A 13,410-nucleotide genomic window follows, 5' to 3' on the forward strand; every position below is an offset into this window, starting at 1 on the left:
CTTTTCTTTTAATCTGGCTGCTGTAAGTGCCTAACTGTCCTGTTATATAATATATTTTTGGGGATTTTTTTTTAAAGATTTCATGAGAAAAAGGAAGATAAATCTAGGATGCACTTCCTATAGGACTTTTATAGGACTTTATGACATGAAATAGTGTATTAAAAAACTGTTTTCACTTGTATCACCTTTTCAACCCTCAGTGCTTACAGAACTCCCTGAAAGATATGAAAGACATCGGCATTCTACAAGTGAAGGTTTTAAAGGCAGCAGATCTCTTAGCGGCAGATTTCTCAGGTACAGGACATTTTCATTTTCTAATTTATCTTTATTTCCTGCTTTGAAACAATCTCTTGGCAAAGCAAAATGCTTAATAAGCAGAAGTATGAATATAACAGTCATGCTCCTTCAAATAGAGTCATAGCAAAAAAGAGGCAGACTTGAGCAATTTCTTTCACATAAAGCACCTATTTACACAATTATTTCTTTCAAATGATTTTATGCTGATTCAGTAATATTCAAATCTATTGAGCTTCAAAAATATTTGTGGAGTATGAGTCACGACTTCTTTATTTGTTAAATTAAGTTGTTGGTCAAGCTTTTCTATGTAACCTCAAATGACAGCGATTCGACTTCTCGCCTTTTGCTGCTCTCTGTGCCGAATGGTTCACATGGTTCGTAAATCTGAGCTTGAAGTCAGATCTGGCTGGCACCTCATCGTAACAATGACCAGAGTCTAGGCCCTGGGACCACTTTGCAGTTGACATTGTCTTATAGGAAGTTTCTCTTGGTGCTTCTGTAACTTGAACTTTTAGAAAGAGGCCAAAGCAGACATGCTTTGTGCTGAATTATGCTCTGCTGCACGTAGAGTAATCCAGACACGCCAGTGTCTGACAGCGACTCCCCACTCATTGCCAAATTACCCCCTTGTGCTGACTAACAATTTAGCCGCCTACATGACAGATGCTATTTACCAAGTAAATTGATGAATACAAAGAGTATTCTACAGCATGGTTCTATCTATTGATTCAGGATTGCATGGTTTTTAAAAATGTATATCTCATATTTTTAGAATGTGGGCTACTCTTTTTCTTCCTTTCAGACAGGAACAATTTCACTATATTTGCACAGCCTCTAAATTTCTGAGACTGAGTTTGAGGAAGTTCAACCATTGGAAAAGAGAACTTTAGTTTTCAGCACGTTATATTACGGAAATTTTAGGAAATATAAACTTAGTTGAAAAAAAAAGTCCTCCTCACCCTGCTCAAAAATGAAGCAATAGAAATGACTACTCTATAAGATGATCCTGACTAGTGAGAAGATCCAAACATGGTTTTTGGGCCAAATAGAAGATACAATTTTTGAGGCTTGTAGGTGAAGTACTCAGATGATTGCTCTTAATATTCACTAGTATTGTTGCAAATGTTTGTAATCTCATGTTAATTAAGACATTTTTCTTTTAACTTATATTTTATGAAAACAGTCAGCATTTCACATGTGCCTTTGACATTAGTGGTTCTGTCATCCCTAAAGCACATTTACAATTGCCTATGAGTTTTCCAGAGAAAATTATTTTTAATTCCCTGTAATTGTTTACATACAGCGCTTTTCGAATGCACAATTGTTGTTCTCTCAGGAAATGTCTCCAGCCCCAAGAACTCATTTATGCCTTCCAGCATTAAAAAAAATTCTTTCTGTAAGTTGCATATATATATATTTTAATTTCCAGTGACTGATTATAATGCAGTAAGAGTATTTTTTGAAGGCTTGTTTACAACAACATCCGTATGTGCAAACCCTTTGTTTTTTTTAACCCGAGATGGAGTCCTGCTCTGTCGCCCAGGCTGGAGTGCAATGGCACCATCTTGGCTCACTGCAACCTCCGCCTACTGGCTTCAAGCAATTCTCCTGCCTCAGCCTCCCCAGTAGCTGAGATTACAGATGCCTGCCACCACCCCTGGCTAATGGAAACACTTTTGAAAAACTTAATTTATTTAACCTGTCCTATCAAGTAACCTCCATAAAGCCCCCAAAACTAGTTTTTATAAAGATTGTTTCAGGCCAGTGTATCATCTCCAAAGAGTATTTTGACTATTAAAGTGAATAGGAGAGGATACCTGAAGGAAGGAGTCTTTGTAAAGACCCTCTCTATGGAAGAATAATTTTGGGAGAAATGTTTTCATTTTATTGTTTTATGTTCAAGGTATTCAGTAGATAGTTTTGGAGTGGATGAAGGTAAGTACCAACAAATTCCAATAACAATAGCAGTAGTTAGAAGTGAAATAATGCTGTGTGGTTCGACTAAATGCCCTGGTGTTTTACTATTTCTGTATTTATGAGAAAATTATTGCTATAGTGAATTGAGGAAAAGTGATTTGTCATTAGCTAAACATGTGTTTAGACCGTAATGATCTTTGTTTTTAGAACTGAGTTTCACAGTCTATGTTTATACATTGTCAGGCTCCTGTGTGAATCCTCCAGAGTGTTGTTCCAACCAAGGCGCTGCTTTAGGGCTACAAAGTGGACTTATTCCAGATAGTTGTAATTTAACTTTTCTATGTGAAAAAAGAAATGGATTCACACTACCGTGAGGTAGCAATGAATACCTCTAAGAGGTCAGCGATTGTGGCCTACAGTGGGGATCAGGCATTACTGCTGTTATCATTATTGTTACCAATTCAAAGTGTGTAGTAACAAAATAAAACAGACCTCAACAGTGTCATTGGATCAGGATCAGAAAAGCCACTCATTTTTGTCAGTGCCAGGAACATTTAAGAAACAAGTAACTATTTCTACTCTATACCTTCCATTTTCCAGTCATCTTACTTTATAAATGAACGTTCATTTATTGCAGTTGCTAGGGGAGTAAAGCACCCACAAATTAAAAAAAAAGTGCATTTACTCCGGATAACCAGGGACATTCTCTAAAGAATGATGGTCATTTTAGACATGGTGCAAAAGGGAACCTTTCATTCTTTCCACTTTTCTTGTATCATATGTTTTTATTTTGCAGTAATTGCATGTTTCTAAGAACAACATGAAGTAACCACAATAAATGATGCTTCAGTTTAGTTTCACCTAAAGTTCAGGAATCCTGATAAAGCAAAAGTCCATAGCGATTAGTCTTGGCAGTAGTCCATATGGAGGTTATAGTTACTGTTATGGGGGCAAAGGGACTGCACGTCCTGTAGGAGGAGTGAATGCATATGGTAAACTCTGTGGTCAGTAGTTTCCTAATTTTAAAGACATCCACCTCTTTTCGAATAACCATTAGAAAAAGAAAATATAGGTCATTGAAGCCACTGGAATCAAATTAGAAGGATATTCCCTGTGAGTTGTTATTGATGTTATGATTATATAGTCATAAGAAATTAAACTTTGGAAAAATTGAATACTCATTACTATGTTAGTATTTTAGAACATTAGAATAAAATATACTAAGGTGAATTTATTTCTCATAAAGTTGTTTTATCTATAAAGGAAAATAGTGCATACATTTTCAAATGTGTTAAAAGATATGAATAAGCCTAAATCTGTGTATATTACCAGTATTATGATATTTACAAATGGTAAAGTCTTTAATTCTCTAATGTATAAAAAGGTATATTTATTGTTTTTAAATTATGTCTTTTTTAATAAATATGCTATTTGATTGCAGTTGAAGCTATCTGTTAATACATTTAAATGTATATTTATCTTGGCATTTTTTAGAGTTTCTGACATTTGTGTACAAGAGAGAAGACTTTATTCAAAGGATCTTAAGTAATCTATCTTCTTTGGAGCCTATCTCTCTAAAATTGGTACAAGCTATTTTTTCTCAGGTCTATGCCAACGTTAGACGTGGCTAGCCATAAGCAGTTATTCTAGTAGAAAAGCCTGTCAAATATTTTTTAAAGAATTTGTTTCACAAATTCCTTATGCCCAATGTAACCTAACATTTTTAAGTAATAGGTGATGCAGCCTGATGTCATTACTTTTGTAGTAAACCAGGCCACAGCCTTGATTCATGAAACAAATGATAAATTGTACTTGGAGGCTCAAGGTGAATAGCTGTGTGTAATGTTTGACAAGACCAACATACTTCACTCAGCTACTGCTAGTCTTAAAACGCAGGTATTTTAAGAAGAAAATAACTCACATTCTAATGATTAACTGAGAAAAAGAAACATTTTATTCTGGACAGTGCTGAGAAATGGACTGTATAGCAGGTTTCATACCTACAGTAGAGGCCCAGACAGAAAGTTGTGGTATATGCTGCCCAGGGGCACATCTGATCATAAATTAATACTGTTGAAAGAAAATACAAAGTTAATCTCATAAACTGTAAAAAAAAGAATATAGTAAACAATGGGTTAATGGGAAAATTGTTAGAGAATTGAAATGTGTTTCAGTCCAGATTGTGTCACCTTTCAGTACACATGACAACACCTATGTTGCCCACCGAGAGAGATCAGCCAATGAAAAGTAGGAAACTGTATTGGTTTGCTCAGCACATGTATGCAGATTATTCAGGATAGCCTTATTATAATTGACAGTATGCTGCTGAGAAGCTGCCAGGATTGTGATGTGTTGGGGTTAATTCAGCACTAGGAATTGAAACCATCATGGCCACCACTGGCATGATGCATGTGCCAAGATTCCACACCAAATCAATGATTCTTCCTTAGCATTCTTAGAATCAAAAAGTGGTTTCATATAGCTACCTTCCTGTTACTTAAGCTTTCTCTTTATTAATTTTATTCTCTAAAATAATTATTGTAAGAGACTTCCTTCCCCATAAAGGATGTTCCAAAGGCAAGAGGCCATTCTTCAGTCTCCCTCTGTTTCACACTCATGGCCCTTACCCTGTTCCTCCCAGGATGCCCCCTACCCACTCAGAATCCTACGTAATAGGGGAACTGGAAACTTAGGAGAGTTTACTTTAACTCACCATGCCAAGAGTAGCAACAAAGCAATCAGAGCAGCCCTCGCGCCTAGCTCAGTGTGGGAGGATATGAAGTGACATAACAGCACAACAGAAAATGCAGTATGGGCTTCAATATCCTCTCTTTTTATAGCACAATCCCATTGTTCAATCCGTTCTCACATTGCCATAAAGAAATTCCTGTGACTGGATTATTTATAAAACAAGAGGTTTAATTGGCTCATGGTTCTGCAGGCCGTATAAGAAGCACGACAGCTTCTGCTTCTTGGGAAGTCTCAGGGAGGTTTTACTCTTGATGGAAGGCAAAGCAGGAGCAGTGGAGCAGGAGTATTACATGGCAGGAGCAGGACCAATGGATAGGGGATGCTACACACTTTTAAATAACCAGATCTCGTGAGAACTCTATCAGGAGATAGCACCAAGAAGATAGCGCTAAACCATTCATGAAGGATCCACACTTGTGATCTAATCACCTCCTGCTGGGCCGCACCTCCACCATTGGGGATTACACCTGGACCTGAGATTTGGGTAGGGACATAGATCCAAACCATATCACTCATCTTCATTTTTCATGTTTTCATTATTCTAATAATCTATATGTTATGATGAGAAGCTAGGGAATTATCAGGAGGCAATGGAGGGACAAAACTGGAAATATCATCTTGACTCACAATTTGGAGTTGCTTGCCTTCCAGAATTCTCCTGGGGATTTTTATTTCACCCTTGAGACTTTTTGGCACTCTTTGCCATTAAAACAAACAAACAAACAAAACCCAGCCATCAATCATGAAAAGTTTCCAAATATATCTGGATCCTCTTGATATCTTGGTAATAAAGGTGTCACTTGGACCCTTTTCTCTTTCCATTGTTAATAAAGGAAATAACTCCCAAATTAGCATAATCTCAAAATATCTATCAGAGGAAAAATAAATATGTTTCCAGACAAGAAATCCAGGTTATTATAAAGTATCCTTATTTGATAAATAGGCATGTTAGGGACCATAACAATTGCCTGATCCAGGAGAATAAAGATACATTTAATTCCAGAACCACTGTTTCTTTCCAGGGAACCCAATATAGCTTCCTCTACCACTTTTTAAGTATTTCTCAACTTCAGGAAAGTCAGCTCGGGGGCAGTTCTGGTAATTGACCACAGATATTCATTGAGCACCACACTTGGTTAACAGACACACCCTTAGGGAGCTTGTGATCCCTAAGAGAAGGCTCAATCTTCACTCTGCCTTCGCTCCTCTACTGCAGGACGTGAGGTGTAGGAGGTGGTGTGTACCTTTGAAATAGATGGAGACCTTCAAAATCAGGGGGTTGCATTTCTAGTTCACTGGTTCCTTGGCTATGCCATTAGGAGGAGCTCTTGGTCTGTCCCCCACACAGATTTGAGCTGTAACTGCCGTAAAATATTCCATTCCTTGGGTAAGTGCATGAGCCTTTTCCATGGGCCCTGGATTCAGCCTTAACTAAACCAGTGTCCAGTTCAATGATGTATTCATTGAAGATAAAAATTAGTGCCCATGTTTTGGCCTTTTGTTTGTATGGTAGCTGTCTCTCATTTTAATCCCTATGTCTAATGACAAGGAAGATATACAGAAGCAGAGACCCATGTGTTAATCTCAGTTCTCCCACATACTGGCCTTAGGCTCCCTCTAAGCCTCCGTGTCCTCATGGGTATTTTAAGGGTTAAATCAAATCCTAAATGAAGATGCCTGATATATATTTTGTGCTTAATAAATGTTTTTCCCATTCCTTATTAAATGCATTTTATTAGAGTATATTTGGTACATGAAGAATTGTGTAGGTTGTTTTGTTCACATACTGTTTATAATTTCCCTAATTTTAGATCGTGTTAGACATATAAGCTGATAACCACTTTTATCTCTTCAGCCACTTTTAGAAATCTAGTTACCACTCTAAGATGTTTCTTTTTGTTTCTATTTCTATCGAGTGCTTAAAGACAAAAAAATATGCTTCATGGTAGAGAAATTCTCATACTGAACTACTTTAGTGCTTGAATTTTACATTTTGATAATCTGGATAATAGTTTTATTAGTATAAAATAGCTTGGCGTGTTCATCTTTTTGTTGTTGTTGTTATACAAAAAAGTGCTATTGTCAAACTGTTGACCAAAATAGGGCACTTAGACCCCACATTATAGAGTAAAAATGTTTCTGCCATGTACTATAATACTGACTTTTAAGTTGTTTCTGTAAATTATAATAGTGACTACAAGTTTTTTTATATTGCTGTTTTTGTTTTGAAACATAAGACTGCTTGTGTCAGAAGAGAAATAGTCTCATGGTTATTGTTCACTGAGTTTTAAACCACATGCCTATATTATGGTTTCATTTAATTGTCTGTCTCTTGAGGCTGTATCCATAGCAATACCTCGTCTCTTAAAGATGCCCTATTTTCAAAGGGATGGCTATAATTGCAATTTCTAGAAAGCTCAGTAGTTGTGATTGAATGTTTTTAATTTTCAAGAGATCTTCATGGATAGCTAAGCCCAAATCAAGACCAACTTTTGAAAAACACATTAAAAACTACATAAATCTGCCTCTGGCAGGCCGTCTGCTTCAACTGCCTGCCAAAGAACATGGACTGTAGTCATTGCAAAGTTTGGGAGTATATGGATGACTTAGAGGTTTATAACTTAGTGGCACCATGAGGGTGAATGAATTCAGCTCATTTGTGACATTCCATGAATTAACAGAGGAATCACTTCCATATTAATGGGTGGGTTCTTAGTAACATTTAAATTTATTTATCAAATATACCTTTTTTATTCTATGTGATACCTTATGATTTTTCCTGGTGACATGGTAGAAAAGAGGAATTGGTCCCTGACCTCATATGAAGTGACTGATTTAACCAGTGGCTGTCTAATTTCAATTATACTGCTAAGGTCAAGGACGTGGTGTTAATTCTTATGGAAGGGATGCCTGACTGGAGATACTGTAGGAAGTGATGTTCTAGCAGAGATGTCAAATAGAGACATGAGAAACAGTTGGCACCGCAGAGATGAAGGAAAGGCACTTGAAAATGAGGAAACAGCAATGTTCCAGGGCCTGCCCAGCTTTTTCAGAGGTCTGGAAGAAAGCAAGCAGGAGTAGAAGACAGAAAGCAAAAGGAACCTCTCAGGGGAGAGGATGTTCATGTCTTAGGTGGGACTGGATGACATAGGAGCTTTGGGGCCAGGTAAAGAAATTTGGAAAACTATTAAGGGAATGATATGATCTGATATAAACTTACAAAAGTTTATTCTGGCAGCTGTGAGGAGCAAGGATTTTGAGAGGAGAATGAAAATGGAAAGATGTTAGACAAGATCAGCAAATGATGATATTGTTGAGGGGCTTGAGAAGTAGCAGGGAAGTGGAGTTAGAAGAAGAAAATATTTAGGGCCAAGGGCAGTGACTCGCATCCATAATTTCAACACTTTAAGAGGACAAGGAGGGAGGATTGCTTGAGCCCAGGGGTTCCAGACCAGACTGGTCAACATGATGAAACCTAGTGTCTACCAAAAAAACAAAAAAAATTAACCAGGTATGCTGGCATGTCCTTGTAGTCCTAGCTCATCGTAGAGGCTGAGGCAGGAGGATTGCTTGAGCCCAGGAATTCAAAGTTACAGTACCATGAGCTATGATTGCACCATTGCACTCCAACCTGGGTGACAGAGTGAGACCTTGTCTGTATTTAAAAAATAAAAATAAAAAGGAAACTCTCTCATGTTTACTCATCTTGTTTGCTCTAGGCGTTAGAATATAGGATTATCAGAAATTAAGATAAATAACATTTAGCAAGATGAAATCCTATTCTTCCTTTACTTTTCTTCCAGTCCTAGTATGGACCTGTCTGCCCCTTGTTCTAGACATCTGTCACAGCAAAGTGAGCAGGTCTTTGCCTGTGTGATGCTGAAGAAGTCATTATTTGTCCTAGAGAAGGCCAGGACCCATCTGGAAAGGCTGGATGTATATGAAAAGCTAGGCCTAGAAGAACAGAGATCAACATTTCATTTTCTTTTAAAAGCCCCCTCAGCTCCTAGCACAGTGCTTTGCACATTCTGAGGATCATTAAGTAGTTATTGAATATATGAACAGGTACATCATACAGAAGGCATTATAATGTCCAAACTCATTATCATAGGAGTCTGGGGTCTCCCTGGAGGTTGCAGAGAAAGTTCCACAAAGAAGGCAAGGTTAAACTAGGCCTGAGAAGTTAGTTTTTTTTTTTTAAATGTTTGTTTTCCTTTTTTGGAGAGCAAGGAGATTGGAAGGGCATAGAGGGACGAGCTATTCCCTGTGCAAAGTAGGAAGCAGAAATGAGCCCTGTTACTCTGTATGCAGGACAGGATAGGGCAGCCTGGTGAAGTTAGGAGTGGAGGAAAGAGACACCAACCTTGCTAAAGAGTTGGTGAACAGTGGGTAGATAAGGATGGGTTATGTGGGGTAAACAGATAGAAAATATAGATTTCCAGAATTGATCAATTAAAATGTGCTCCAATATCTGATAGTAAGGTTTGTAAACAAATGGTTGGAAATAAGACATGAAAATAGAGTTTTAGAAATTTTCATCTGGAATGGCTCTGCTGTCCTCCCACGTCCCCCAAGCCTCTCTGAGCTAAAATGCTCCATATTTAGTTTCAGGAATTGTGTTGGTCCAGAAGTGCTTTCTTCCAACTCTACCCCTTGTATTGTATTGACAGTCTAGGGTGGTTCCTGGCTCCTGGATAAGTAGAACGAAATGAAAAGTACTGGTCATTTTCTTCAAGCCAATCTTTGTACCTGTACACCTACATCTTACATTACCTGATTACCGCTATTTGCCTCTCCCTCTCTCATATATATATATATAATATATATATCACATGTATGATACATAATATATATAATGTGTAATATAATATAATATATGATATATATAATGTGTAATATATATGATATATATCATATATACGATATATATGAGATATATATCTTATATAATATATATATTATATATGATATATATCATATAATATATATGATATATATGATATATATCATATATATGATATATATTATATATATCATATATAATATATGATATATATCATATATAATATATATGATATGATATATATAATATATATGATGTATAATGTTATATATGATATATATTATATATAAAATATATATGACATATCATATATATTATATATGATATATAATAATATATATTATATGTGTGTGTATATATATATATCTTCCTAATAGATTTGATGCTTTGACCTGTCCTGTCTCCACAAGAAGGACTTATCCATTTCTGCTCATCAAACACTCCCCTTGTAAACCTCGATTAAGAATCACCTCCACTAAGAAATCTTTCTGAACTTTTCTGAACTGAATTACATTTCTCTGAACTTTCATGTTCTCATCTGCATTTCACTGCTGCTGTCTGTCGCTAGGCCATGGCACTGTTCTTGGGGGATGGTAAGAGCGTACATATATTGGGTGTGCCTGCATCAGGACCCTTAAGTGAATATGCAAGCTGACTGTGGAGTGGAAATTTGCAAATGTGGGGTTTAAGAGTAGTAACAGCAATACGCAATTGGAGATCTGAAGTGGAAACAACTCAGTTTGCTGTGGGATGAGAATGAGGAGAGTTTTCTTGGAAAGGGCAGCATTTTCAGAATAACAGAGACCATTATGAGAGTCCCTTGCAGGTAATAGCTTAGGTGGTCATTGTATTTCAGGGTCAGTTTAGTGCTAGGAACATTTATTAAGCTATATGCTTAATAAACGGTTATCAAATGGGCTGGGCATGGTGGCTCATGCCTGTAATCCCAGCACTTTGGGAGGCTGAGGTGGGTGGATCACCTGAGGTCAGGAATTTGAGACCAGCCTGGCCAATGTGGTGAAACCCTGTCTCCTCTAAAAATACAAAAATTAGCTGGGCGTGGTGGCACGTGCCTATAATCCCAGCTACCCGGGAGGCTGAGGAGGGAGAATTGCTGGAACCCAGGAGGCAGAGGCTGCAGTGAACCAAAATCACACCACTTCACTCTAGCCTAAGCAGCAGAGCAAGACTCCATCTCAAAAAAAAAAAAAAAAAAAAAAAAGGATTATCAAATGATATGACTATTGTAACACATTTAATATTTGTCATTCAGCTTCTATAATTGATGCAAAGGTAAAACTGTTTAAGTGAACCCCCCTTACTTGCCATTCAAGAAATACAAATAAATTTTAAAGCAATGTTGGAAAATAGCAAAGGCTATTGAGTGCAAAGTGCTAAACCTCAATGTGAAACTGAATTGTCAGTGGCATAAATGTGTCAAGGTGATGTGGCTTCTGGACACAGAGGAGGTCTTCTAGATGTTTTTCCTGTGAAATGGGTGGTACAAAGAGGAAAAGTACAGCCTCAAATGTGTGTATGTCAGTCTGCCTTGTCTTTTTCTCTCAGTACCATTGGTGAGCATTTGGACATTTCATTTATTATGAGAGATACTTGTTATCTCAAATAAGAATATTTGTTATTGAAATTTTACTCAAAGTCCCCATGTATCTGAAACTTTTTAAGAGAAATCAATCCATAAAATGTGCGTAAATTACTCTATAAACATTTTAATGTCTTTGTTTCTTCTTCTCTCTGTTTATTCTGTAATATTAATAAATGTAGCATTTTAATGAGCTTTGACTGAATTATCTTCAGAGAGTTGGTACAGTGTGTTCCTTGGAGACACATAACTGAAGTTCCTGGTTTCTGGAGGAAAGTCTGTTCCTCATTAGCTGGGACAGCTAAGAGCGTGCTTGCTTGAGAGAACGGGAGCCACAGAACGAGCCCACCTGTGCCTCAACAGGACCAGGCAGCATCTCTGCCCTGCTGTGGAGTAACCCCAGGGTTTTCATTAAAAGTGTCAGACGGTTTCCCTGGAGCAACTGCTGATGGCGTGTCATGCTGACGTCTCTGGAGGAGCAGCACTGACACCTACTAATAGTCTGACAAACGGTTAAGTAGCTGTTTCAGCCTGGGTTGAGAAATCAAGCATGGTATACCTGAGCATTAAGCCAAAAGTATGTGGTCTCTTCTTGTTCACAGTTGCTGAAGAGGAAATGGTGTTGTTCTATGTTGATAGGCTTTTCCCCAGCTAACTCCAGCCTCTTCCCCTGCAAACCACATGGCCAGAGTAAACTGTCTTTAAATAAACAAGACTTTTTGTGGGTGCAGATGGATTTTTATGTTAGTTTGATTTTGACTCCCCAGCATCTAAAATCCTTTCCGTGTTTGAATCATTTCCCATTGTATATTTTGAAGAGGAGGTCAGAGCCCACTTTCATTCACAGAAGCTACAAAGTCAGTATTCCCTTTGTGAGTTCTGGCCGTTCAGGCCTGGGTACTTGGCTGTGTAAGACAGGCCCCGGAGGCCCTTGCATCGGTCTTAAGTGAGGCAAAGAAGCGGGAGTAGAGAATTCATATTGGAAGTGAATTGTGAGGGCAGTATTCTGGGGAAGCAGAGGCCACAACAGACTTTTCCTGGTGTGAGATATGGGCTGAGTTTCTTGTGCTTAAGTATTCTTTGGTTTATAGTGATATTTTTTAGCCTGATTCTCCAGCCTTTGTAGGAATTCTGAATGCTGTTTGATATTATTTTAATAAATTTCTTTTCTGCTATATGTAGACAGGGACCATTTCCATTGTTTGCGATTGAAAACCCTCACTCATTCCTTTATGTCTGTGGCTTGATCGTTGTCTACTAGTAACTGAAATAGTAGCATTGACTTAAAAGCTTTGGCGAGGAATCTAAGTGTCCAGGCCACTAGTCAGTTGAGCGGAATCTCCTGTTTAATACTATTCATCGCCCATGAGTCTGCTCTTCTCCTCCTCCCTTTTTAAACAATAATCTTCATGCAGGCTCCTGCAAATATCAGTATCTGTACTGATGTGCTGTACCTCAGAGCACCTGGTTATTAAGCGAATTAGATGGAGGTTCAGTGACCTGAATGGTAGGCCAGCAGGTCAAGAGGCCTGAGCACTCTCTGGCTTAGGCCCTGGCCTGGGACTCCTTGGCCATTTGTTGGAACAGCATCTGTCCTTGTGCCCCCAATTAATTTAGCAAGCGCTGCTTTGTAAAGTGCCAGTGTGCTGCAGACGCCGGCAATGTATTAATGTCCTACGGCTATTATGGAGCCATTCGTTCTTTCCCTGACAGTTCCAATTCCAGATCCTTCTGCCAAACACAACAAAAGGGAAGTGAGTTTTTTGCTTGGTAACACTGTAAGTCTAACTTTGGATTTGGCAATTTCTTACCTTTTTTGGTGTGCAAATATGGGAGATAGGGTAGAAAGAGAAGAGGTGAGAAGTGAAAGATGAGCTTAATTTTTTTTTTGTTAAGTTAAAAACTCTGACCTTTATTGAGTTATACTTTTTTTGTTTGTTTTATGACACCAAAAATGTAGCTCATGTATTCTCATAACGTACTGAGTATACAGGATCATGAG

At 37.8% G+C, this 13,410-nt stretch overlaps 1 protein-coding gene across 3 annotated transcripts in view; it reads left to right on the forward strand.

The window, feature by feature from the left end:
• MCTP2 (multiple C2 and transmembrane domain containing 2) overlaps positions 1 to 13,410 on the forward strand; it is a 254,972-nt gene that overhangs the window by 139,256 nt on the left and 102,306 nt on the right. For all 3 annotated transcript variants that reach the window (XR_008513796.2, XM_002825867.6, XM_054531911.2), the window contains one exon: positions 201 to 294. Coding sequence is in view for 2 of the 3 variants with exons in the window: in XM_002825867.6 (XP_002825913.1) it covers positions 201 to 294 (94 nt within the window). In the remaining variant the exon portion in view is untranslated. The remainder of the gene's footprint in view (positions 1 to 200; positions 295 to 13,410) is intronic.

This window comes from Pongo abelii, chromosome 16 (genome assembly GCF_028885655.2).
Source record: "Pongo abelii isolate AG06213 chromosome 16, NHGRI_mPonAbe1-v2.0_pri, whole genome shotgun sequence".
NCBI lineage: Eukaryota > Metazoa > Chordata > Mammalia > Primates > Hominidae > Pongo > Pongo abelii.